Below are 25,685 nucleotides of genomic sequence, written 5' to 3' on the forward strand. Positions count from 1 at the left end.
GCCATGTCGTTGATAGCCTATCACCATGTTATTGACACCTCGACATCTCATATCCACGGCCTGTGCACGTTCTCTAGATTCGATGCAATGCGATCCCACTTAAGATTGGCCTAGGAAAAACATGGTTTTGAAACCTCACTATAAAAGGTTCGTCAGGTGTCGTCCTCAACCCTCTGAAAAGACTCAAATTCTAATGCATTCGGCTATGAAGGACTTCAATTCTAATACATTCATCTCAGAAAGACTTGACACTTTGTGGATCCCTCATAATCAAGACTACCTGAAACATCAAAAGGGGCTTTGTCGGGCACACCACCGATGTAGTTTCACAAGGTTTAGTGCATTATGAATCAATTGGGTTTGACACTTTCAAATGCCAATCTAACAAGTATAGAATTGGAACTCAATTAGCTCCAAATCGATATCCTAATCAAACAACCATAATATACACTAACAACCTCAACTCTCCTATTGAGGTTAAGGTTACTGATAAATATATTTAATTCACATTAATTAAGGAGTAAGAAAATAAAGACCTTATAAATGCCGAAGTCATCCTCTAAAGGCCCATATTGGAGCTCATCCCGAAAGAGCAAAACTATGCAACTCACCCAAAGCGAGCAATTTCTCGCAAGCCCTCATACTTACACCAATGATGACACATGATGACTTATCAACTAGCACTAGAAGAAGAGCCTAAACCTCCAACTTCGTGGTTAACATCCACTAACGAGCAACGGATCGCTCGAGCGAGCCAAGGACGAGGGCCTTGGTCCGCTAGATAGTGGTTGTTGTTGCTATTGTTGGTTGCCTCACCGACTCCCTCCCAAAGTGGGAGGATTTAATAGTTCAAGAAAACTTCCCTCTCGTAAAAGGCAAAGGAGCCCATTCACTCGCTCGGACCGAGGGTGGCGCTTCATCTACCCTTCGACACGAACTCAATAATAATGACTGAGTAAAGGGCCCGACCGACACTTATTAAATAGGTTTTGTGCCAAGGCCCTCCTTTCCTCTTCAAGCATCCCGAATGTGTAAGCCGAGGCCCCAAGGCTTGAACTTCCAAGGAAGGCAAATTCTCCCCTATTCTCAAATGACCTGCTCCTGAGACGTTTACAAAGCAAGGTACATTGCAACCTTCTTCCTATGCTTCTCGATGGCTGAAGACGATGCGAAGATCCATGTCTACAATGCATCAAACAAGCTTAATGCCAAATCAAAGAAGTGAAGATAAAAGAAAAAAGAAATACGTCACGTACCCTGAGACATAAGGTTGAGATCCAGATCCTCAAGCGACTGCTAGCTCACCTAGAGGATGGTGATAGCCTCGTATAAGGCTCGAGCAACATGGCGAAGTTTATCTTTCTATGACCCATGCAACTTCATTGCAATGTTTTGAGTGCTGATATTGCTTTCCAATCATTTCTTTGCACCTCCAGATTTAGACTTGTAGTTTGTAGATGTTCCTTTTGCTACTTCTTCAATCTCCTGGAAAAAAGATTAAATCACAGAGGGACAGATAAGGCCTCAAGTGAGGTACAAGGAAATGAACACTGATATTAGCAAGAGGCTGCAATATTTTTCTACAGAAGCAATATGAAACAATTATAGAACTAAAGAAATTTGAAAATCAGGCTTTACTACCATGGCAAACCCAAATCAGAAAAGCAGCACAAGCTACAGGCTTAAACAAAAATGCTTGGCCCTTTGCCTTTAGCACATAAGAGGCATCGATGTCAAACAAAGATTCTCTAGAGAGTTCCAAGCAAGCTGCATATCAGCTGACACTACAAGAATGGAGTAACAACAAATAGAAACAGCTTCTGGTGCATGTCTGCGATGCGTCATAATATCCAAAATACCCCTCCAAAATTTTAAACATCCTATAGAGCCCTGTAAATCCTAGAAATGTCTATGACCTCATTTTTTTTTATTTCAAAAGCCACGGTTTTTATAGCAAAAACCAAACATAGAGTAATCGTCACACATTCCCAACTTCTAAAGTTGCTTTCCAAGTACATAACCAGCACAACTTATTCAAAGAAATCATTACCCATTTTTCCAACAAAACCATGAACAAGAAAAAGATGCAAGGAACAAAAAAAGGCAGCTACAGCACATACCTTTCCTTTAGGAGGTGCAGATGCATTAACAACAGGCTTAAAAAAGGACTCTAGCCTGAAAAAAACCAAAATGATTCCATTGATCATAAGAAAAAAAAATGAGGGTTCGGTTAGTAAGACAATGAGTGCTTACCGCCCTTGGGAAGACTTATTCTTGGCGGCTATAATATTTTCAATTTCCTAGAAAATATGCAAATACCAAATAGCTCAGGACTCTTGACGAAAACTAATTCATAGAGTGGTGGAATCAACAAACTGAACAGGATGCATGTCTTTGTAACTCGATCATTGTTGAAACCATTTTCATTCACCAGAAAGCACGTGAGACCATAAGTATGAGAAACAGAAATCCCAGTCAGTTTGTCTCAAGACACCTAATGTGTGGATCATAAGCACCAACTTCCCTTTTAGTTACTTCCTCATCTGGAGCAGTCCAAATCAGCTCTGGAATTTCCATAATCACATTGGGTTCTTTGAACAGGCGACAAGCTTCTTGATATGGCCATTCCTCAAGTATTTGGTAACTGCAATTGGAAGTGCATGATTGTACAGTTGAGAGATCATAAAAATCATGATTTACGTTATCGATCCGTACCGATGTACCGACCAGCTATCGATACGATATGTATCAAGCTGTACCGAACCATACCAAACATATCGACATATGATATATGAGGGCATACCGATACACCGCTCATACCATCCCCTGTCAAACCAATACACACCGCTTGTACCGAGTGGTATGCCACAATATGACGAACCTTGATAAAACCTATGGCAAACTCCAAATATGGTGGGCCTCCTCCATCTTCATATACTCCAAATATGTATTCCTAATAAATTATAACAGTAACACGATAATTGGATTTTAACTATTAGGGACTTCAATCCTTCTTATAAATTTATAAGTTCATTCATGATGAAGTAACCAATGCAATTACTCGTTCTACATGGTATCAGAGCATTCGAGTTTTCTGGTTCAGATCCAATTCCTGGTCAGCCTTATTTCTTGATCAACATTTCTGGTCAGTCCTTTCTTTGCTGATCATTGTTTCGACTTTCATTGCCATTTCTAAATCTTCATCTTCAAACCTTCCAATCTTTTAAGCATGTTTGCAACATAAAAAATAGTCACCTCGACCAACTCGACACCAAATCCAGGACACATAGTCATCTGAAAATACCACCGTACAAATAAATACTTTAGAATTAAATGGAGTTATTCTCTTGGCACTTCTTCTGCACCTGAGAAATCTGATCCAAAATTTGAAATCTCAGATGTAAAAGTTCAATGGTGATGTCCTGGCTATTGCACTTCATGCAACATGAGATAAGCAAGACAATCTCCTGCTGGAAAATAGAAAGGACATGGGATGCAGTCACATAAACCTACTCCAAGTGTGCTGCTAACCAATAATATGAATTGAAGAGGCAGATTGTCCACTAAATAAGGTAACTAACCAGTTACCAACTACTATGCTATTCTGAAGGGACTTTGGTTAGGACTAGATCTCTGTCTGGGTATCAAAATGAAAGAAAGAAGCTTAAAGATATGATTGAATGAACATGAATTTTTAATTTTCTGGTTGGGCCTTAATCCCAAGTTTAATGAAGTTTGTGAAAGAGTCCTGGGCAGAGGCCTTCTCCCATCTATTAAAGAAATATTTTTCTTAGTTCGTGAAGAAGAAGGTAGGAAGTTAAGCTCGTCTGTATAAGAATTCAATCTGAGAAAACTTAACCTTGGCAATCTCAAAATTTTTTTTGCATGCTACAAGGAAACAATCCATGGACGAAAAAAGAAAATTGTGACATGACTATTGCACAAACCCAAGATATACTTGAGATATGTGTTGGAAACTCTATGGTAAGCTTGAGCAAAGGAAATACTATAACATTCTAAGTTTAATTCCACATAAGAATACGTAAAATTATGAATTGATTTATACGAATCAGATAAGTGTATTACTATTATATTAGGCTTAAGCATTTTGGATCAGTGACTCAATTTCAATAGATATGTAAAGTTATCTCATTGAATCTAATCATGAAAATTGATATCAAATCCGACCTAATATTGGATAGGTAAAATACTTGAATAGGAAAATCCTACCCGTGAATAGAACTAAAGGGCACGTCATAACGCAGAGCCACCATAATATTGGGCCTCACATGCACTTTGATTCTGGACCTGTTATATCCATGACAAGAACGTCAAACCTTAATGTGGGGAATCAATTACAATCCTAATATATTAGGAAAATAACTATATATATATAATTCTTAGGCAACTATCCTATTTAAATTAGAAATACCACTATTTAGGAATATAACTATAAAGGAATACAACTGTATTCTAATTAGGAATAGAGTTATATAAAGATACAACTTCTATATTCAAAGAATACAATTGCCATAGGAATATAGCTTCCATATTCAACATTTACAACTTCCATATCTGTGTGATTCTCTAACACTCCCCCTCAAAGAGTTGCAAATGTTTTGTAATCCAAGCTTGTGAACTAATGTAGCTAAAAGTACTACTTAAAGATCAAAATAAGTAATCCTATGTTGTTGTGTTGTGACAATGAAGTAATAGAAGTATTGCCCACAACTCTAATTCATCATGATAAAACCAAATATGTGGAAATAAAATGACATTTCATTAAAGAAAAGTTGAACGGTAGACAAATTTGCATGCCTTGAAATTCATCCACAAAATCGATAGTTGTTGCTTTGATAAAAACTTTACTAGATCCAATATTCTATAAATAACATGACAAGTTTGGATTGCAAAACATATTTACAACTACTTGAGGGGGAGTGATAGATTTGCATTCCCTGTAATTTGGATGGGGACAAATTTGCATTCCTTGTAATTCATCCATATAACAGTTGGTTGATGCTTTGACGAAAACTTTATCAGATCCAATGTTTGATAAATTACTTAACAGGCATGGATTGCAAAATATATTTACAACTGCATAATGGAGAGTGTTGGAGAATCACATAGATATCGAAGTTGTAATTCTTGAATACAAAAGCTATATTCCTACAAGAGTAACCACATAAGGGAGAATGTTGGAGAATCACATGGATATCGAAGTCATAATTCTTGAATATGAAAGCTATATTCCTACGAGAGTTGTATTCCTATAATATGAAAGTTGTTTTCCTCCAATATGGAAGTTGTATCCCTATATGAATGTATTCCTAATCAGAATATAGTTGTATTTCTATATAGTTATATTCCTAAATAGTCGTATTCCTAATTTAAATAGGATAGTTAGGATTTACATGTATAGTTGTATTCCTAATATATTAGGACTGTAATAGGTTAATTGTATCTTACCTTTCATCCTTATTCTAAATTTGCAAGCTCATTCATGATAAAGTAACGAATCGAATTATTTATTCTACATAATATGTATGCATATTCCAATGTTTGCGATTTTGTTGGACAGGTATGCATGGACTGATATTTATTGGTCAAGATGCTAACTAGTATGTGGACAACTCCAATGTCAAGCGGTTAGATTTGGTGTGTTAAAAAAGAAATAATTTCTGGGCTCGAATCTCACCTTTGCCATTTACTCTTTGTAAATAAAATAAAATATTATAATAATAATAATGATGATGTTAGGGCTCGCAGAGGAAGTCGCGAGCCCATTATCCTCTTCTCACGAGGACACCATCGTCGATCCTCCTCTTCTTATAGTTTGTGTGCGAACCACCCAATTTCAAGGGGTCCAATCTAGTGCATTAAAAAATTAATAATGTTAGGTATCGCGAAGGATGTCACAAGCCCGCCACCCTCCTCTTTTACAAGGCCACAGTTGTCTATCTTCTTCTTTTCTCCTCCTCTTCATCTTGTTCTTCTTCTTTCTCTTCCTTCTCCACGACCTCTTTTTACTTCTTCCTCCCTCTCCCTCCCCCAACTTATCGACGTACTAAGTGTCGATACACCAATATCAACAGAATGTACCAGTCACAATGTCTGATACGAAATTGCAAACCTGGTATATGCTATCTGATTTTACCTTGATATGATGAAGCATTGAAGAAACATTCTGCCTGATGAGGATGCTAGAAATTTAAATGGGATGTCAGAATTTTAAATGGAGATTCTGACATCTTAATAATTAGGGGAAATTGTAACATTGCAATGACATCGAATTACGAAAAACAAGATAGAAAAGTAAAGACTTAGATGTTATATTACTAACAACTCGGCAAAAGCCTACTTCACCGAACTATGTTCCTTAGGTCATAAGAAACTTGGCAAGAGTCCTCAATATGCTAGCTAATGGAAACAACTTTAGTGTGTAGGTTACATTTTCATCCAAGCTCTCTAAGTTAATGGATAAGGACCATAATGTGGTAGCAAATCTGAAAGTGTATTTTAATTAATTATGAAGAAAACAAACTTTGTTTTGTCAATTGATTGCTTGTGTCATATCAACAAACTAAAAATACTACCAGAAACTCTAAAATTATCTGGATAAAATATATAAATAAAAGCTAAAAAAGGGGCATATAGAACAAATAAGAATGCTCAATAGAAACATAAAAAACTACGTGAAGGAAAGACAATTTCACATAGGGTTCGCCTTACCGATCCATACTGATGTACCGACCACCATCAATATGGCATGTACCAATCCGTACCAACATACCATGTGTCGGTATGATGACACGTACTGACAGTACGAAAAAATTGGCCGACGCGAGCTCTAAAAATTCCTAAAAAATAAAAAAAAAATAGATTAGAACTTTTAAGTTGAAAATAAATATAAATTTAGTATAATTTTAACAAAATAATCTAGATTTGGAAAGAATAATGCCACATCTTTTTTAAGCTTTGAGAAGTAGCTTTGTGGTACGTTCCGAACTGTCCTTCTATTGATATTGAATTATCTAAAAAGAAATGATTTGAATTGTTAGATTATTTTTTAAACAACTTAAACTTTAAGATTCAAATGAATCAAGTAATCAATCGATAGATATACCCAATTCTATCATAAAAAAGAATGACGAAACTCCACGAGCGATAAATTGAGGTCCTCAATCCTATGTATCTATATATTAGTTTGATATGTTTGTTGGACACAATCTTGAAATTGATCCCATAACATAGTATATTGATACACCGTATGTCATTGATACATCAATGTGGTGATGGTTGTAGTCTAATCGTCATGAACTACACATGTCCGAGGCAACTCTTAAGGCAAGAATGATTGTGGCATGTATTAGTGAGAAGCATGGAGAACGTCAGAACTTCTACTTTCACCACTGATCTGCTGCTCTGTGTCATAAGATTGATCACCGTACTATTGCTCAAAGAAGAATGTGATAGAAAGAATAGAAGATAAGAGAATAAAAGATAAGAAGAATTATTGAAGAAGCTTTAGCTTAAATGCATTAACATGTCCCTCTCCTATTTATACAAATTAGGAGGAAGGATTTCCCTCAACAGAATATAGAATTTCCCTCAACAGAATAGAGAGATTTCCTCATGTAATTAGGGAAATCTTATCTGCTATCATGCCCCCACAAGATGGTGCTCCTGTCAAGGATACAAATCTTGGATCGATGCAAAGCAAACAGTTTACGAGCCAGAGGCTTCGTGAGTAGGGCAAGAGCATATCGCTGTTGCTATTGTTGCGGCGACGATGGCGGCTGCAACGGCGACGACGACGACTGCAGCAGAGGAGAAAGCTGCGACAATAGAGAAAGCTATAGCAATGCTGTAGCAGAGGAAGAAGAAGCAAAGGACAACAGCTTGGGAGAAGAGCATATCACTACTGCTACAGCTGTTGTGGCTAGGACGACGGCAGCGGCACTTCTCGCTCGAGCGAGATGCGGGAATGAGGAGAGATCGCTGGCCGGGGAGCAGTTGCGAGGCTGCGTCGGCTCTGCTTCTGCAGGAAGAGGCAAAGGATGGGCGGCAGTAAAGAATGCCGCCAACGCAGGGAGGAGAAGAGGGCGCGGCATGGTGGCCCTTGTTCAGCTTCGAAGGAGGCCGACGCAACGATCCTGGAGGACGTCCGTGGAAAACGCTGCACTACTTTGAGATGGAGTCATGGTCCACGAGGCAGTAGGAGAAGGAGCCGAGATTCGATGGAGTCCAGCAAGGAGACGGGTCTACTTCGAGATGTTTAGAAGTAGTCTTTACGGCGAAAGCTCTGATACCATGATAGAAAGAATAGAAGATAAGAGAATAGAAGATAAGAAGAATTATTGAAGAAGCTTTATTGAAGAAGCTTTAGCTTGAATGCATTAACATGTCCCTCTCCTATTTATACAGATTAGGAGGGAGGATTTCACTCAATAAAATAGAGAGATTTCCTCATGTAGTTAGAGAAATCTTATCTGCTATCAGAATGATTAATTATTACCATACTACTATTAGTCGTAAGATTCTTCATAATATAACGATTGTGAATACGATAAACTTCGCTCCCTATCTACGTCATGTAAGCTATGTCACTTTTACTCAAAATCATCCACTGTCTTCCCCTTCCATGTACAAACTTGACTAGTATCTCGTCGAGATTCATAATCTGAATCTTGGATGATATGCATAAAATACTACTCCTCGATCCATGCACCACCCTCAACATAGACGAGACTCCTCGTTGTTGCCGCCATCATTAATTAAGGCACTATTATCCACTTCATTGCCATATCTTTGGACCGAGATAGTTGTTGAATACGATTGAGAAAGTGTCTCGTCGCCCGACTCGATTCTTTCTAATGGTGTAACTGATGCTACCGCCTTCCCTTTTACCTTTGTCTTGCACGCTGGATGGACGATTATGATGATTGGGTGTCTCTAGTTCCTCAAGTAATCCAATTCAATATTGTCTAACTCCTCCCGTCACGTTCTAACCAAGGGGCATCTTCCTCCTGCTGAGGATATGCTTCCTTTTCTTATATTGCCTCGATGATAAAACACGAAGGACGTGGAGAATCTCCCGCCTCATCAAGTAGAGGATCCTCTTGGTTCTTCACTGCTTCGACTCACTCTATCATTGGTTGTCAATATTCTTCGTAGTATTGGAGGTCGATAAGATCAATCTCCTATTCCTCTGACTTCTTGTCGAGCTTAGCACACCGCAACCCTAGCCACATGTTGTAGTGGACATATATCAGTTTCTCCAACTATCTATACGATAATCTGTTGCGGACCTTCATGTGAATCAATACGAAGGTCGACCAGTTACGTTCGCAACCCTAGCCACATGTTGTAGTGGACATATATCAGTTTCTCCAACTATCTATACGATAATCTATTGCGGACCTTCATGTGAATCAATACAAAGGTCGACCAGTTACGTTCGCAACCACTTGATGTCGTCATCTACAAAAATACATGAATGGTAACCTTCCTTTAATTTAATATCTCTTCCAAAATTATAACCACCACTCGATTGCAAAAAGATATAAATAGGACTTTATTAGTATAATAAATAATTAATGTTAAATATGATTTATAATCAATATATGTGTAACTTTTTCTTACCGGGATCCATATTGTAACGACACAATATAGCTACGACGTTGAAGAATGAACCGATTGTTTCCTGAAATAATCAACCCTCCATAATAGCATCAACTGCATTGACAATATTTGGCAATAGTCCATAATAGCTTTTGGGGTTGAATGTGCTAATTTTATAGTTAAATCAAACATTTTAGTCATTCCCCAACAATTTTTCCCAGTATATCATCAACGTTCATGTCCACCTCGTCAGAAAACAATTCCAAAATAATGGTACCAATTGATCTGCCTCCCTTCTCTAGTTGCTCTTGGCCACATATATAGCACGCCAATTATTTAGTAGCATTCATAGTGAAGTGGCACAAGAATTACAGAATGGCAGAAGAATCTGTTAGTAATAAGCTTCAGTTATTTAATGAAGCATCAAAAATGAATAAACAGAAAAGGCAGATTCTAATGTCATCATTAATAGGTACATATAGCCCGGTCTCACGAATTAGCTATACAGAAAACATATGCAGCCAATTGGTATTTAATGAAAGTTGGGACATCCATCATAAACCAGCAACAGAAGCAGGAGGCAACTATAGGATGAGATGCTTATGATTCACTTTTTCGGATGCCAAATGTGGTAACTCAATTAAAAAATAGCTTATTCCCTTACTCTTAGTAGTTTTTTTTTTTCCTTCTCGATAAGACTAAAGCATGCAATGGTCATATAGTGTTTGATAGCTGCTTAAAATTTCAATTTCCAAATCTGAATTAAAAGGAAATTTAAAATATTCGGATTTTAATTGCAAGGAAAAAACTCGAATAGTTCTGTATGCTAGTTTACACATATAAATATCAAACTCATGTAGGACTAAAAAGTTTTAGTCAACATACCTTCAAGGCATATAATCTACTGCAAACTAGAAACATCAAAAACAACCTTCACTGTCCTTTTGCTATACTTTTCAATTCCCTGTGTCACCAGCCTGCAGCAGTAGGAATCATCACCTGAATGGGTTCAGAAATGGGAGAAAAAGAGCAAAAGGACCAGAAGCAGCACGATGGGAAAAAGTCAGATATGTCCCAAAAGGTACTTATAGTGGACAAGCACTTTACCTCGATTGCTGCATTCAGATCCTCGGTAGCATCTTCTCTCTTTGAGTATCTAAAGTGTGCAATAAGCTTAAAGAACATTACTATTCGACCATGAAAATGTAGGAGAATAAATTAAAAGAATTCATATAGAAGGTTAGTAATGACTTGCCTTTTGGCAAGTTCTTGTTTCTTCAATTCCGGTGGCTGACCATCAAATACATAACTGGCATGACAAAAACAGAAAGCTGCATTAGAAAACAAAAAAAATGAGAAAACATAACTTCCCAGATAAAGATGTGGACTTACACTGGCTTTTTTGCCAGTGTAACAAATGGCTTTTTTGCCACACCAAACGTCAAAACAAGACGAACAAACAAGCAATCCCATTGAGTATAGATTAAACTCAAGATTCAAACTTCTTTCTTGTCATTAATAAAGAAAAAAAAAAAGAAAAAAAAAAGGATAGATAGAAATGATTCGTCAACCTTGTGACTACCCCAGCCTCATTGGTGAGGGTTTCCATACCAGTCCTTCCCCCGACGGTCTATACGAAACGGAAATAGCCATAAATTACGAATCCAAGAAAGATTAGGCGGGGAAACGAGAGTTCAAAAGCTCCGCAGCCGTCTGTCATGACCCAAACCCTAAACTCGTCTTAGCATATCCAAGGAACTCTCGCACGAGAAACCAAAAAGAAAAGATCTAATTAGTCACAAAGCCCAATGCTAGAATGGAGCGATGAGATACGACAACGGACAAGGAACTGGTAGATGCTCATACTGGCACTGACCGCGATCTTCCGGCCGAAACAGCTCTCGAACTTCTGGTCCTTCATGGCCTTGGGGGCGTTGTCCGCGAGGAGCTTCGTCCAGCAGGTAAAGAGCAGGAGACGGGGGACCCCATCACGCGGGGAAGAAGCTAAGAGACAACTACAGGGACAGAGGAAAAACAAAACCCTAACCTTGATTCCCATGCCGACGGGGATGAGGAAGCTTCGGTCGTAGAGAACCCGCAAAATAGAGACTAGAAAGACCGGGATCGAACAAAAGGGAGACCGATGAAGAGAGAGGGTTTGGGCGCTTAGAAACACTTCTATTTCCCTTCCCGCCTCACCGATTCATCTATGTTTGTTTGGATCCGTCATCACCCGCTTCCGTCCACAACGAAGAGGTAGGTTTTCTGGGCCGTCTAATGGGCCACATCATTGTGGAGCCCATTTCGATTGTATAACCATTAATCTCAAATTTTAAAGCTTAAATTATTAATAAATGATCCAATATATCTAAAAGTTTTAATAAGATTTTGAACCGAGCATTATGTTAGATTTGAAGGATCCTAATGTTATTAAGAGAGGGATTGTGTTAAAAGTAGTTGAGATAGTAAGATAAGAGAGTCATTCCTTTTGTTCTGTTCCATGCGTAAGGAACAAGGAAAACACAGCATAACTTGGATTTTGCCATCTCCATCTTGTCTAATTGAAACTGTGATGGAATCAAATTTGGAACTCTTCTGATATCTCAACACGTCTTCCTTGATAACGTCATATGCACATACAACTGCGTCTGCCATATCACTTTGTGCACCCTTACGAAGGTCGATCAGCCATGACCAAGCCATGCATTGCATGCACCCCGCACATCACAGGACGTAAGGGTTAGGAAATGAATGACTGGTGTGCGGCTACGTGCATGCATGCATGATTGCTTCGCCGAGTTACAGGTTCGGTGAATGAGAGTGTGGCGGTCCCACAGCTCCATTGCCAGTTTTCCAATCGTGGCTTGCTGATGTGGCTGTTTGCTGTTATGGAAGAGGCAATCCAACCGGGCTGGCAAGTGCAATGTCCAGGGAGAGGATCGGCTACGAGTACTCAAACAGCGAATTTATTCGAGATCGCGTTTTTAATGGCCACAACATCCCAAAAAAGCATCGCCTCCCTATTTCTCGACCGATGATTGGATACATAGTAACGATTGTAGGCTATCATGGATTCTGATCATAGTTCCGCTTCCGTTCGTTCACACCCCTTCGTTCTTTCTTTCCATCTCTATAAAGACCGCCGGCAAAAGGAACATCGGTGTGTTCCTGTCCTGCTTACCATGGCTAGGAGCAAGGTTAGGCTATCGTGGATTGTCAACGACTCCACACGCCGGGCCACCCTGAAGAAGCGGCGCAAGGGGCTGTTGAAGAAGGTGGAGGAGCTGAGCATTCTGTGCGGGGTGGATGCGTGCGCGGTGGTGTACGCGCCGAACGAGCACCAGCCGCAGATGTGGCCGCCCCCCCCGGACACGGCCCGGATAATAGCGCGCTTCAGGAAACTTCCGGAGATCGAGCGCACCAGAAAAATGATCAACCAGGAGTCCTTCCTCCACCAGCGGGTCTCCAAGCTGGTGGAGCAGCTGCGCCGGCTGCATCGCGAGAACCATGAAATCGGGATAACCAAGCTGATGTTCGAGGGGCTCCGGGGCCGCGATTTCGACGACCTGTGCCTCGAGGACGCCTCTGCCCTTACCTGGATGGTGGAGACCAAGCTGCGAATGATATACGAGAAGAGGGAGGAGGTCTCCAAGCGGCTGTCCATGCCCCCGCCGCAGCCGCAGGCTGCCGCGGCTCTTGCAGCCACCGCCACTGAGACGCAGCAGACGCCACCGGCCCCGCCACCACCCACGGGGTGGAGCAACCCGGTGAACCATGGACAGCAGGCGGTGGAGGCGGTCCAGCAGCCGAACTGGGTCACGGACGTGATGGTTAACTGGTCGCAGCAGGACAGCGATAATTTGCTTGTGGATCTCACCACCACATGGCCGGCTACCCTGTTCCACTGATCTCAGATGAACTCGCGTGGTGACGTTCTAATAATCTGCTTGTTCTATCTCCTCTAGTCTTTCTATTCCATCGCCCATGGGATTCTTGTCTTTCTTTCCATGCATCTTTCATGGTTATGTTTATGTATATAGACACATATACTATATTTTTGTACCTGTTCTTCATTTTTATGACCATGTCTTATTCTCTACTTTAAAAAGAATGAAAAGCATATTGGAGACCAATTCATATACCTTATTTATGTGTATATCCTAACTCATCAACACTTTCATGTTCGATGAAATGGGAAACAGAGTAGCATGTGACATTTGTTTCTCACTGATATCTGGATGTTCTGAAGCAACAAATAACACTAGTGAAGATTTCATCACTGATAAGACTTTGATCAAGTTGACAAAGAAAAATAATTGTGCTGAAAATGTTGATATTTTGACTGCAAAGCTGCAAGTCTGATGCATGATGCCAAGAGTGATGCATTACGTACAGCTCTTTGCTCTTTGACCAAAACAATTTCATGTGCTATCTTGTTTTAACGTGAGTGGAAGAAGAAGAAGTTCTTACGATTCAATCGGCAGAGGTATTATTCTCGTGGATCAAAAAATGGAGGAATGTACACGCAAGGAATGTGGTAATTTTTTCCTGTCAACTCGGCCTGTAAGATGTCAATCGAAAGCCACCATGCATTGACAGGGCGACATGTCCGGTACATGAATGCACACAGACAGAAACAGAAACCTAGAGCTTCATGTGGCGTATGAGATGCCTTTGGCTTCACAGGAGAATCCAAATATTTATTCTTCTTCTCCATCAAAGAACATAGCATGTACACTGTTCTTACGAGAAGTCGTCTCTACTGGACAATGGAGAAGACAATCATCATTCCTTCTTATAAATTAATTCCTCTTGCTTGTCCTAAACTTCCCGTAGATTCTACGTTTAAGTGCAGAGAGAGATTGATAGTGATAAACTGCGCGCTCTAGTTCAACTAAATCTCGCCATGAGCATGACGCCATGGGGATTACCAGTACAGTAACTTGTGGTGTCTCCTCCGTTACCGAGCACCTAAGCTAGAATTTACACACGAAGAGCGTCTCAAAGACTCGGAATCCTCAGCGTCGGTCATGTTCTCCGGGGTTGGACTTGTCGAGGATGGACCACATCACCTGGACGTCATGGTAGGAGCAGGCCATCACCTCGCCGTGAAGAGCCATTCGGTGGCGATCATGTGCTTCTGCAACCAGGTAAGCGTGGCCTTTGTTAGTCCATGCCACCGCGCAATCAGAGCAAGAAAGCAGGGAGACAAGGCAGGAGAGCAAGCACACTTCACCTGGTTGGGGATTCTTCTGTCTGGGTGGATTGATGAGGGTGCAAGCCTTCCTGAAGGGGGAGGTGATGGTGCGAACCCAAGAACCCATGGCAGCAGCCTCCGCAGTTTGTGCGCCCGAAGTGAATTGAACTGGTGAATGCTGAATCTGAGACCTCCATCTGCTCTGGGATTATATAGAGAGAGAGAGAGAGAGTGAGTTGCAGCTAAGGGAGGACATATTATTCTGCAACCTCGCACAGGCACATGGATCACATTATTCTGCAATGGTCAGCTCTGCCTTCTTCTTCTTTAATAGGAACAGTATCAAACATGCACTAAAAAGGAGTCTGAATCCATCTCTCCTGGTGCTAAATAATAGCATAAGACTTGCCCGTGTTGGAGAACTCCCATGGAAAATTTTTGTGGCACAGCATCGCACAGTACTTTAATGGCCTGGGGACTTGGGAATGGCATCGACTGAGATGGTCAGAACCCATCCATTCGATGGGAGGTGGTCTCTATGTTATCTTTGGATGTCTTCCCGGTCCTCAACAACGATTGTTGTTACTTTATCCTCGCACTTCTAACCATGCATGTTGCTTCCATGTGAATCACCACCGTCCTCCCTCGGGGAAGAAAGCGAGAGGCTGACACAATGTTGCAGATAGTCGGGGTCTGATGTGACCTCCTCTCCTGCTGCAGTTCCAATCGCTGTTTTGCGCAGGACGTGATGGCTTTCTTTTTTCTTCGGTGAAGGACTTGTGAGGAGGATGTTTCAGGGTTCAGAGCCATGTGTTCATTGCTCAGGAGAAACCACTGAACCAGTAGCTTCAGAGACCACAGGAAGATGAGCGGATTTGAGCACTTTGAGGAAACTCAATCACCTTCATGCCTTTCACTTTATGGAGAATCTACGCACCAAGGAAATAGTTATTGCTCTCTGTGATAGCAAAAGAGGTGAAGTACAGCTCTCGTTTATTGTTCATTGTTAGAATAAAATTGCTATCATTAACTCGAGATCAAGTCAGATTTTGTTTGACAGATGACATATGTAGAGTCGACAAGCACGATTAGTGAGCACTGAGACAAAAGAAAAGAGATTAGAGATTATGAAGCTTGGGAGTTGCATTTAGATTTCTGAATCATCTTTCAATACCAAAAACATCGCACGGGAGCAAGACGTTAGCATAAAATTATAATTATATTATTATTATTAAAAAATTAATGTCAAAATCAAAATAAAATAATAAAACTAGAATTATATACTTTTGATATACCTTTCATCTCATCTATAAACATATCTGTACAATCGAAAGATTATGAGATGCAAAGAGAACTAGATTGACATTCTCTTCTCTTTGTATTCTTCGTAAAATTACTATAAATGATAACATAAGGATTAATAATATATCTGTAATATTTTTTTAATTTTTATGAGGTTCTGTCTATTTGTAAATGAGAGCAAAGGTCCATGATAAACAATTAAAAAAATCTTTCTCATTAAAGTCATCTCAATAAAAAATTAAATTTTTTTTAATAATTATATTTTATTTTTATTGATCGATAATACTAATTAGAATCCAATCAAATCTATAATATATCTTAATTAAACAAGATCATCCTCTTTATCGTGCCTTTGTTGCGCTGCCATCATCTGTCACTTATGTATTGCATCGCAATGCCATGCACATTGTCGATGCCACCCACAGTCACGTCGACATCGCCTGTGACGTAGCTAGTATCCTTTTAGCGTTAGTCGTGGTCAACACCCAAATTGCCAACTTCCACCGTGCACAACCCTCTACGACTGTCGCCATGTACTGTAAAAATACGATGTTGTGCCCAATCATAAGCCACACATATCCACACAATTGATTCCTTACCATGCTTGTTCATTGAGTACAGTCGTCATGTGATCTCTCATTGGTCCGGTGGCCAACAACCACGTGTGTCTTAGCATCACCATTCATTGTCATCACAGCCTATAGTTGCTGCCATCAACATCGGCCGCAGGCAAGCATGTAGTCAAGTTCTACTACTGTGACCCCGCAATTGCTACCCTTATGCTACCATCGATAATAGCAACTGCTCTAACATGGGTACTCCTTCATGTTAGGAACGAATCCACGTTAAAAGGGGGGATAAATTAGTGCAGCGAATAAAAATATCAATTTCGTAAAATCTTCATTTCGTACGATAAAATCGATCTAGGAAAGATATTAAACTTCAAGGTGTTCGTAACAGTATAATGAAAAAGTAAAGTAAGTAAGAATATTTGTAATAAAGTAAATTACACAAAAGAAAAGCAAACTAGATTTTTATAGTGGTTCGATCATCATGACCTACATCCACTCCCGATTCCTCTTCCGTCGAGGCCACCGGTATTTACTATCGATCTTCGTTCAATAGGCGAAGACCAACCACCTTTTACAGTTCTTTCTCTTTTTACTGGGTTTAGGAGATAACCCTTACACCCCCCACTTACTCCTCTCTCAAACTATTCTAACACTTAAAAGAATGAGAGGAGTTCATATAAGATTACAGTAACGTTTCTTTCTTTTTTCACTCTCAATACTTGTGTTGTTTAACCAGGAATGAGAGAGGTATTTATAGGCTTCAAGTTGATTCAAACTTGGAGCCTAAAAAGGTCTCATCCCGGGTTTCCCGGGTCTTGACGGTACCACCACCTGTGCTGGGCGGTACCACCACCTGCAGCACTGACACTGGGTGATCCCACTGCCTGACATAGTCTCAGAGACTATGTCTGAGTGGTACCATTGCGTGACACAATATCAGAGACTATGTCACGACGGTGCCACCTGTTGGGTCACTATTTGGCCCTTTCATTGGGCCCAACACAATCCATATATGGGCCCAACTGGCCCCTAATTATATTAGCCCAATTTCAATTCTAATTATGTGCTAACTACGAAATCTAAGATAATTACTAAGCTAAACAAATATGTAAGTCTAGGTTTCTTCCGTCAAGCTTCCCGAGATCTTCCGGCGAACTTCCGACGATCTCTCGACAATGTTCCAGCGGACTCTTGACAAACTCTAGGACTTCACGACTATCTTCTTGGCGAGTTCTGATGAGCTTCTTTGGCAAGCTCTTGGACTTCTCAGTTAATTCTGGTAGAACTTCCGACGAATGTCCGGATTTCCAACGAACTCTTGAACTCACAACGAAATCGCGTCCTTGACTCCGAGACTTCATTTTGCTTTATGCCTTGCTATCATATTTAATCATGCACACATAAAATCTACTTCGATCTAGACAATTAATACTAAGCTAATCAGATGTTGTTCGGTACGTCATTGGTTCATCGACGCCTCATCTGATTGTTCGGCGCATTGTCCTCTCTTACGACCTATTGCCCAATCGGCCAATTAATCTCTATAACTCCGATTTCCTTAGTGCAATATCCAATCTTCTTGGCCCGATACCCGAACTCATGGCCTGAAACCTTCTGTCGATATGTTGATCGATCCTTCGGCTCGACGTCCAATCTTCTGACATATTTTTCTCCGACTCAACATGATTCTTCCTGCTTTAATTGTCTCTCCTTGATCGAAGCATCCTGCGTCACTCAAAATACATATTAAATTATAAAGACTATCAATTGGTTTCATCATCAAAATCTGAGATTCAACACTTCCTCTATCATTACCCGAAACAAAGCTGACGAACACTATACTATTACAACAACACCCACTGCATACAGTGCTACCACTTGCATAGCCCCTAATCGCGACAAGGTTAACAACCAAGGTAGGTTGTTGTTCTCCTATCTGTTGTGATTTTCTTCCACGACATTGAGCGACCATCACATGATATAGCACCACCCAACGCAATTGCTGCAATGTCCTGCTATTACCCATGACAAGGTTGACAACCAAGGTAGGCCACAACCTTCGAGAACACTACCGTTGACAACGAGCTACCAACATAACCCATCGACCATGATTTCATTCGTGTGAGCAAGGAAAACTTTCGCTTGTAAGCAGGTGACTAAGGGATAAACAAAATAAAACGAATCACCATTCACAAGCAAATGTCACAAAATAAATGCTTGATGGGAAATCATGACACTTTGTCTACTAGTTGGTAAGTCGACCACAAGTGTTCTGGGTGACAGTATTGTAGCTGGCAAAGGTACCTCGATGGAATGATTGGTTGCTCTAAGGTTAAGAGCCATTGTCGACTAGGCCAAATAAGGGAAAAAAAAGGATAATAGATTGCATCATCCTCATTAGCATCTAAACTTATTAAATAAGATTCATGAAGACCTATGTTGGGATGCCCACGTGGCTGGGGGTCTCAATTAGTGGAGAGAGGCTGGGGTCATTAAATAATCATTAGTATCACATTGGGTTTTGCATCAAGGTGAAAGTATTAAGAGCTAGAAATATTGACTATCGATTATTGTGGGTGAAGGTATTATTGGTTGGGGTTAGACTACCATCCTTACTTAAGAGCCTATTAAGTGAATTGACATGATGACGTTTTTGTGACGTAGGCCCTCATTTTAACCGAAAATAATATAGTAGATGTTGGTGATATTTATATTAGTCTGACTTTGTTTAAGCCTACGTGTACAAAAAGTCTAGATAGAGCTAAGATGGTCTTGAAAGCTCGAGCGAACGTCAATCTACATAAAGATTGAGTTCACATAAGATTTTTTATGTGGTCCCTTCGATGCTCAAGATAGTCTAAGAATATAAAGTAAGAGTTTCGAGTAAATAGTAACTAATTATTGTGGCTTGGTGAACTTTTTTATAGTGACTTTAACCTATGAAAATATATTTGATATGGATGAAATCATCCTTAATATTTTATATTGGGTTGATGACGACATAGCCCAATTGTTAATCGAGGTTTGTTTCCTCTTGTTGACTATGCTACCATGTGTGGAGTCATGATTAGGATAAATATTTCTCTTATCATCATCTAATCAATCAATTTAATAGAATCAGTTAGCACATAATAAACTTGGTTGTAGGTATGCAACATAAAATACACAAAGCATATACACATATCTTGTATCATAAAAGTAACAACATTAAAAAGCAATATAGAGATGAATAATCTTCATCACTTATGACTTCAATCCTATTATCTTGTGAAGCTTAATCATTCTGGCGCAATGCATACAAATGATTGTATCTTATTCTAAAATCAAGAGACGTTCACACTTTCGCTCGCTTGCATCGACAATGGCCTAGCTTCTCCGAGTTGACCACTCCTTCAAGTCGTACATGTTCTTCAAGATGATTTCACCTTCAAGTCACTCGTCTCTAAGATACCATAACCTCAAAACGATCGTACCTTGTTTTCTAATCGTTCTCAAATCAATCTAAAGTTAACTAAAAGTCAATTATATGGTATCTTTGATTTGATCGAAGCTCAATTTAACCATATGGATTGTTAAGTTTCTTTTAAGCTAGATGAGAACAGGTCTTACTTCTCAAACATATGGAATCGTCAACCTCACAATGCCATACATGGTTTAATTTTTCTTTTATTTTTACAAAAGGTAAGAAACAGTGAGATTTGACCCCCAAATCTTCGATAAACTATCAAAATTTTTACCAACCAAATTAGTCGATATATTTAATTTAATAATAAAACTTGAGATCACCCAAAATTGACGTTGACCTATCTATCATGAGGCTAAATGTGGGCCTGATGGGCTACACCCAAGCCCAACTAACCTCCAAAATATTTACATGTAGGCCCATGATTAATAACATAAGATGTGACTCAAAGTATACCTTTTAATGCAGGATTTAATTTGGTTAAGAAAAAAAATAATCTAAAATATCTCCTTTATATATCTATCCACATAGGATAAAGTTTAATGTGCCAAAGCATTTTAGATTGTATTTATTGAATAATGCCATATTAGCTTTCTTAGATTAAAAAAAAAATCTATGATATATAAAAAAAGAATATATATTTTTATTATTAAATCAGTACAAAAATTAGTTACTTTATGTATGACATTATTCACCCCAATATAATCATTTGCATTGATTTGAGATTTTTTTTTTCTAACTCTCAAGAAAAATTCAATCATGATTCCTTTATGACATCCTCTAAGAAAATTTATCTCTCTTTGATGCAATTTTATTACTTAAGATTGACTGCAAAAATAGATCATATCATATCAGTAGTTTTTTTTTTCCCTTAATCCCTATCCCAAATAACTAAAATAAAAAATACAAAAAGAAGATATTAAAAATAGTTCACACTTCTTTGGTCGGTGGAGAGAGAGAGAGAGAGAGAGAGAGAGATAGAGAGATTCACGTTTAGTCCTTTGTGCGAAATCCATAATCTCCATCCTTCCTCTCCTTGGCTTCGTGAGATCCTTCCCGGTCGGGCGATTCCGCTCCCATCCCTATGGAGGAGGCGCAAGGTACCATTTGCAGCGTTGTCGTCGTCTATGCCGATGGATTTACTCGTACCCTCTTCGCTCCTCTGCCTTGCGCGACACGATCTGCTTCGAGTTGCCGCCTTTCCGGATCCTGCTGCTGGATCTTTGCATAAAGATGCGGACTTTCCGATTGTGAAAGCCAACACTTTTCCGCGTGTGGGTTCGATTTGACGTTTCTTTCGTTGTTGATGGTGTTGTTTGTAGAGTCGAGAGATCTATCTCTTTTTCGGCCGGATTATATTCTACTTTCTTTACGCTACTCTTTTGGGAGTCTTGATTCGTGTTCTCGTCTTCTTCGCCGGTTTTCCTGCCTTGGACGACAAGATCTGTTGCATCTGGCTGGTTCCGTCTTCTTCTTCCTTACAATCCACGGTGGTTCTTGATTTATGGGGAAATTGGACCGATAATTGTTGTTCTTGGTTGATGTTTTTTCGAAGAAAGATACGTTTTTTTGCTCGTAATCGCTGTTTCTGTATATACAGTGGTTGACTTCATGTTGAATACTTTACATACACACACACACACACATTAGTACTGTGGCCAATCCGTTCTTAATGGGCGTCTCCATGTCTTTTGGCACGTCGAATCTTTGTCCAGGAGAAACTCTCTGCAATCTGTTTATGTTTGCTTTCTCTTTCTGAATGTGTTGTTTTTATCTTTTTCCTAAACTTCATTTTGAGATTTGGGCATGGAATGACATGCAGTAGTTGGTGATCTTCATATCTACAGTATGTTTATTGTCTCCAAACTTGTTCTTGGATTTCTCATTGATTATCTATGCGTAATCTTTTAGTCGAAATAACTTCATCTGGGTAGTATGATACTGAATTTATTTCTAATGTTTATTGTATTTATGAGAAGAATTCGTAGTCTTCATGTGATTACAGTCTTTGTTTGTAGGAATTTTATCTGCCTTCCACCAACAATCTGTTGTACAAACATGTCTTATTTGGATAATCATTGAGGACACAGTTAACATGGATTGAGGCTTATCGTTCTTTTTCCTTTGTGCATTTTGGTTCCAGTGGTGGAGTCAAAAGATGGGACCATCTCTGTGGCTTCTGCATTCGCTGGTCACCATGAAGGTACTTGTGTCACTTTCTAGCTATAATTGTTTCCAATGCCTTCTTTTGGTTGTACAATACCAAGTATGGAATAAAAGATATTCTTGATTTCTTCTCTTTTTCTTTTTTGTTAGCGATCTGAGTATTATTTTGTTCCCATTCCAATGCTTGTTTCAACCAGCTGTTCAAGATAGAGACCATAAGTTTTTATCAAAAGCTGTTGAAGAGGCATACTGTGGAGTTGAATGCGGTGATGGAGGCCCATTTGGTGCAGTTGTTGTTCGTAACGATGAGATAGTTGTTGGTTGCCACAACATGGTGCTGAAGGACACGGATCCTACTGCTCATGCTGAAGTGACCGCAATAAGGGAGGTTAGTACATCAGTCGGTTCACATTTCTTTTATATTGTCTATCTTCATGTGATCCTTGAATTTATGATACAATGCAGTAACATATTCAGATGTAATCAATGTAATTGTCTTGGTTTTCTTATATCCTGTGTAAGAAACTGATAGTTTGGAGGGCAACTAAATAGTCTTATTTCATAAGGTAAATGTGGACTGTTCTTATACAGTCTGCATTGCCGTTGTCTAACAATGTGAGCTTTAGTATTTTTGACCTTGTTGGCATGCTAATTTGTATGGCTTTCCAGGCTCCTGGGTTTTAAATTGTTAAAGAATCTGTCAGATTATGTCTCCTCTGTGAACCATGCAGCATAACTTGATGCATCTTTTTCTTGATGATGTATTCTATAGGCTCAAACCGGTAAAGAATTTTATTTCAATTAAGGATTGCATGGATCATGATACAGATCTTTAATTGTTCTCCTGGAAGTTGTTGTTTCTTTTTCAGATAATCATCTGATCTACATTTTTCCATGAATGACATTCTGTTTTCAAAAGAAAATTCAAGCTGGCTACAAGGCATGCTTAAGAGTTACCATTCTGTGGATATTAAGATGATTCTTTGCTTATCTTATTAAGTTCATTTGAGAATTTAGGAATCAGAATAGTTCATAAATTGCTTCTGTATGCTAGTCAAGAATCCTGAAAAACATAAAAACAAAAGGAGATCGGAGTTGCTAGAATATTTCTGTTCTGAGAATGTAACCTTTAAGTTGTATTCATGTAATGATTTATAGCTTGTTCAAATAGGTTTTTATTAGTGATGGATATCTGTCTACTTAAGGTCTAGGTTTGAGTTGCTAGAAGGTTTTAGGCCTGGTGTTTCTGTATTTTTTTCTTTTTTAGGGTTTCTCCATCCATTTGCTGGTTTGGTAATAAAAGTTTTCTTGACAATAAGAGGTTTGTCACTGTATGCATGTTACCTTGGTGGCTCACATAGCTGACCTTAATATCTTCGAGAGAAGTCATAAACAGGCTCAGAAACCTCATGAAAGAATAGTTCAGCTGGAAGGGACAACTTTTTTCTTCTCTTTTCAGATTCTTAGGCCAAAACAAACTGAGACCCATGTATTGTTCCTCGCCGAAACCCACAGTAGATGGAGCTGGAGACATTGGGCCATCCTTTTTTGCCATCTTAATATCGTGAGGCACTTGGGAGCAGAGTTCTCAGTGGTCTGATGATGAAAACACAAAAAAAGGGACAGCAGCTGTTTTTCCTTTTCTATGATGTCAATTTACTTTCTCCTCTTACCTCTACTTCTCTAGTCTGTTTCATGTTACCCATGATCTGCTCAACATCAGTGATTATGTTTTTCCATTCGAAATTTGATATTGGCTGATTCGATTCGAGCCAACAACCTGTGTTGGTGTACTTTCTGACATGAGCTTGATTTACCAATGATGATGTTCTGGACCTAAGACGTTTTGGGGTAGCAGTCAGCTGCATCAATTTTCTTAGAGGTTTAATTTCTGGTTAAAGCATTTCTGAGTTAAACCTTTTGAAGAGTTTTGCTTAGTAACTTGATATATGAACTTTCCAGATTTAATCTTGAGCACTTAATCTTAAAGTAGCCAATGGTCACTTATCGAGACCCACAGCAAGCGATCAGCCTGATAATCTAGGCTTGAACTATGGCTTTGTCTGGAGAAACTTGAGAGTAAGCTTGTTTTACATACATCATTTTATGTTGTATTACTTTTGTTGTTTCAGGCTTGCAAAAAGCTCGGGAAAATCGAACTTGATGATTGTGAGATATATGCTTCCTGTGAGCCTTGTCCAATGTGCTTTGGAGCAATTCATCTTTCACGAATTAAGGTGGCCAATTGTTCTTTTATGTTCTTCTGACATTTTGAATTCTAGGTGATTTTTGCTTATCCGATTCCCCTCCAAATGCAGAGGCTGGTATATGGTGCAAAGGCAGAGGCTGCCATAGCTATTGGATTTGACGATTTCATCGCTGATGCTCTGAGAGGTACTGGGTTCTATCAGAAGGCTCATCTGGAGATCAAACAAGCCGATGGCAACGGAGCGATCATCGCTGAACAAATATTCGAGAAAACCAAGGAGAAGTTTCAGATGTACTAAATATCTTAGGATGCCAGGCAAAAGCATTAATATTTCCTTTCCGGTCTTCTAAATGGAAAACAATGAACAATCTCGACAAACTTCCTCTCTTGCCAATGCTGATGATACTCTTTTAATCAATCGATAGCTCTACTCTTTAATCAATCAATAGCTCATTTCAATGCGTTTTCATCTGGTGTAGCTCTCTTGTAAACCTCTCACGAACTCCGACTGGTGTTATACAGGTGGAATTTTTCTGTGTTCTGCGATAACTTGAAGGTGTTATTTGATTCGTAAACCTTGAATATCATGTTATTTGATTCGTAAACCTTGAATATCATGATACATTGTGCTTGGTACAAGATGGAAACTGCGACAATGTTATGGTGTTGGATTGTATACCATCCTTATCTGACAGGGGCTGCAAAGATCTAAACCAAATCTTGACAATGTTATTGTGTAATTAGATTCACTCCCAGGTCTCCTCTTGATGACTATCCAACATCAGGTAGAAACTTGGCACTTGCGATCAAGCTTAGCGCTTAATTAGTTTATAAGAGTTGGGTGTATCATCATTAACTTAAGTATAATCATTTGTTTAAATTCAATAGCAAAAGAAGAGTTGGAACTTTGATGAGCATACTATCATAAATTTGGACTTGTATCTAAATTTCACAACAAAAGAAGAGCTGAGCTTCCTGGTGTCAAGATAATAAATAACTCTGGCAAAAATTGGAATTTGTTTTCTTTGTTTCTTTCGGAAGTATCGATTGCAATTGGAATGGAAACATCACTCAAATCCAACCACAACAGACATATTCCAAGCCTCACTTTTCAAGATTTTACTCGGACAAAAAAGAAAAGAAAGGAAAAGA

General features: G+C 39.2%; 2 protein-coding genes and 1 long non-coding RNA gene across 3 annotated transcripts; 2 read left to right on the top strand and 1 right to left on the bottom strand.

Moving 5' to 3' along the window:
* Positions 1–401: 401 nt before the first annotated feature.
* Positions 402–11,810, bottom strand: LOC108953574 (uncharacterized). Its single transcript, XR_010498798.1, has 8 exons — positions 11,501–11,810; positions 10,880–10,933; positions 10,732–10,780; positions 10,510–10,601; positions 2,254–4,308; positions 2,121–2,175; positions 1,257–1,485; positions 402–1,182 (listed from the first exon to the last, which is right to left on the bottom strand). It is a non-coding gene; the product is annotated as an uncharacterized LOC108953574 (long non-coding RNA).
* A 996-nt stretch (positions 11,811–12,806) lies between these two features.
* On the top strand, positions 12,807–13,532 carry LOC135645698 (agamous-like MADS-box protein AGL80). Its single transcript, XM_065164339.1, has one exon. The coding sequence runs from the start codon at positions 12,807–12,809 to the stop codon at positions 13,530–13,532; it is 726 nt and encodes a 241-aa protein (XP_065020411.1).
* Positions 13,533–21,102: 7,570 nt separating this feature from the next.
* Positions 21,103–24,975, top strand: LOC135644685 (guanosine deaminase-like). The gene is made up of 5 exons (XM_065162486.1): positions 21,103–21,258; positions 22,302–22,361; positions 22,522–22,712; positions 24,457–24,561; positions 24,643–24,975. The coding sequence occupies exons 1-5, from the start codon at positions 21,243–21,245 to the stop codon at positions 24,829–24,831; spliced, it is 561 nt and encodes a 186-aa protein (XP_065018558.1). The 5' UTR covers positions 21,103–21,242; the 3' UTR covers positions 24,832–24,975.
* Positions 24,976–25,685: the final 710 nt, after the last annotated feature.

Source organism: Musa acuminata, chromosome BXJ3-8 (assembly GCF_036884655.1).
Source record: "Musa acuminata AAA Group cultivar baxijiao chromosome BXJ3-8, Cavendish_Baxijiao_AAA, whole genome shotgun sequence".
NCBI lineage: Eukaryota > Viridiplantae > Streptophyta > Magnoliopsida > Zingiberales > Musaceae > Musa > Musa acuminata.

Excerpts from the sequence above, each read along its gene's own strand:
- LOC135644685 (XM_065162486.1), top strand. Across the intron at positions 22,713-24,456 it reads AAGTGACCGCAATAAGGGAG|GCTTGCAAAAAGCTCGGGAA; the intron begins GTTAGTACATCA and ends TTGTTGTTTCAG. Across the intron at positions 24,562-24,642 it reads TTCATCTTTCACGAATTAAG|AGGCTGGTATATGGTGCAAA; the intron begins GTGGCCAATTGT and ends CTCCAAATGCAG.
- LOC135645698 (XM_065164339.1), top strand. The coding sequence starts at position 12,807 with ATGGCTAGGAGCAAGGTTAGGCTATCGTGGATTGTCAACGACTCCACA.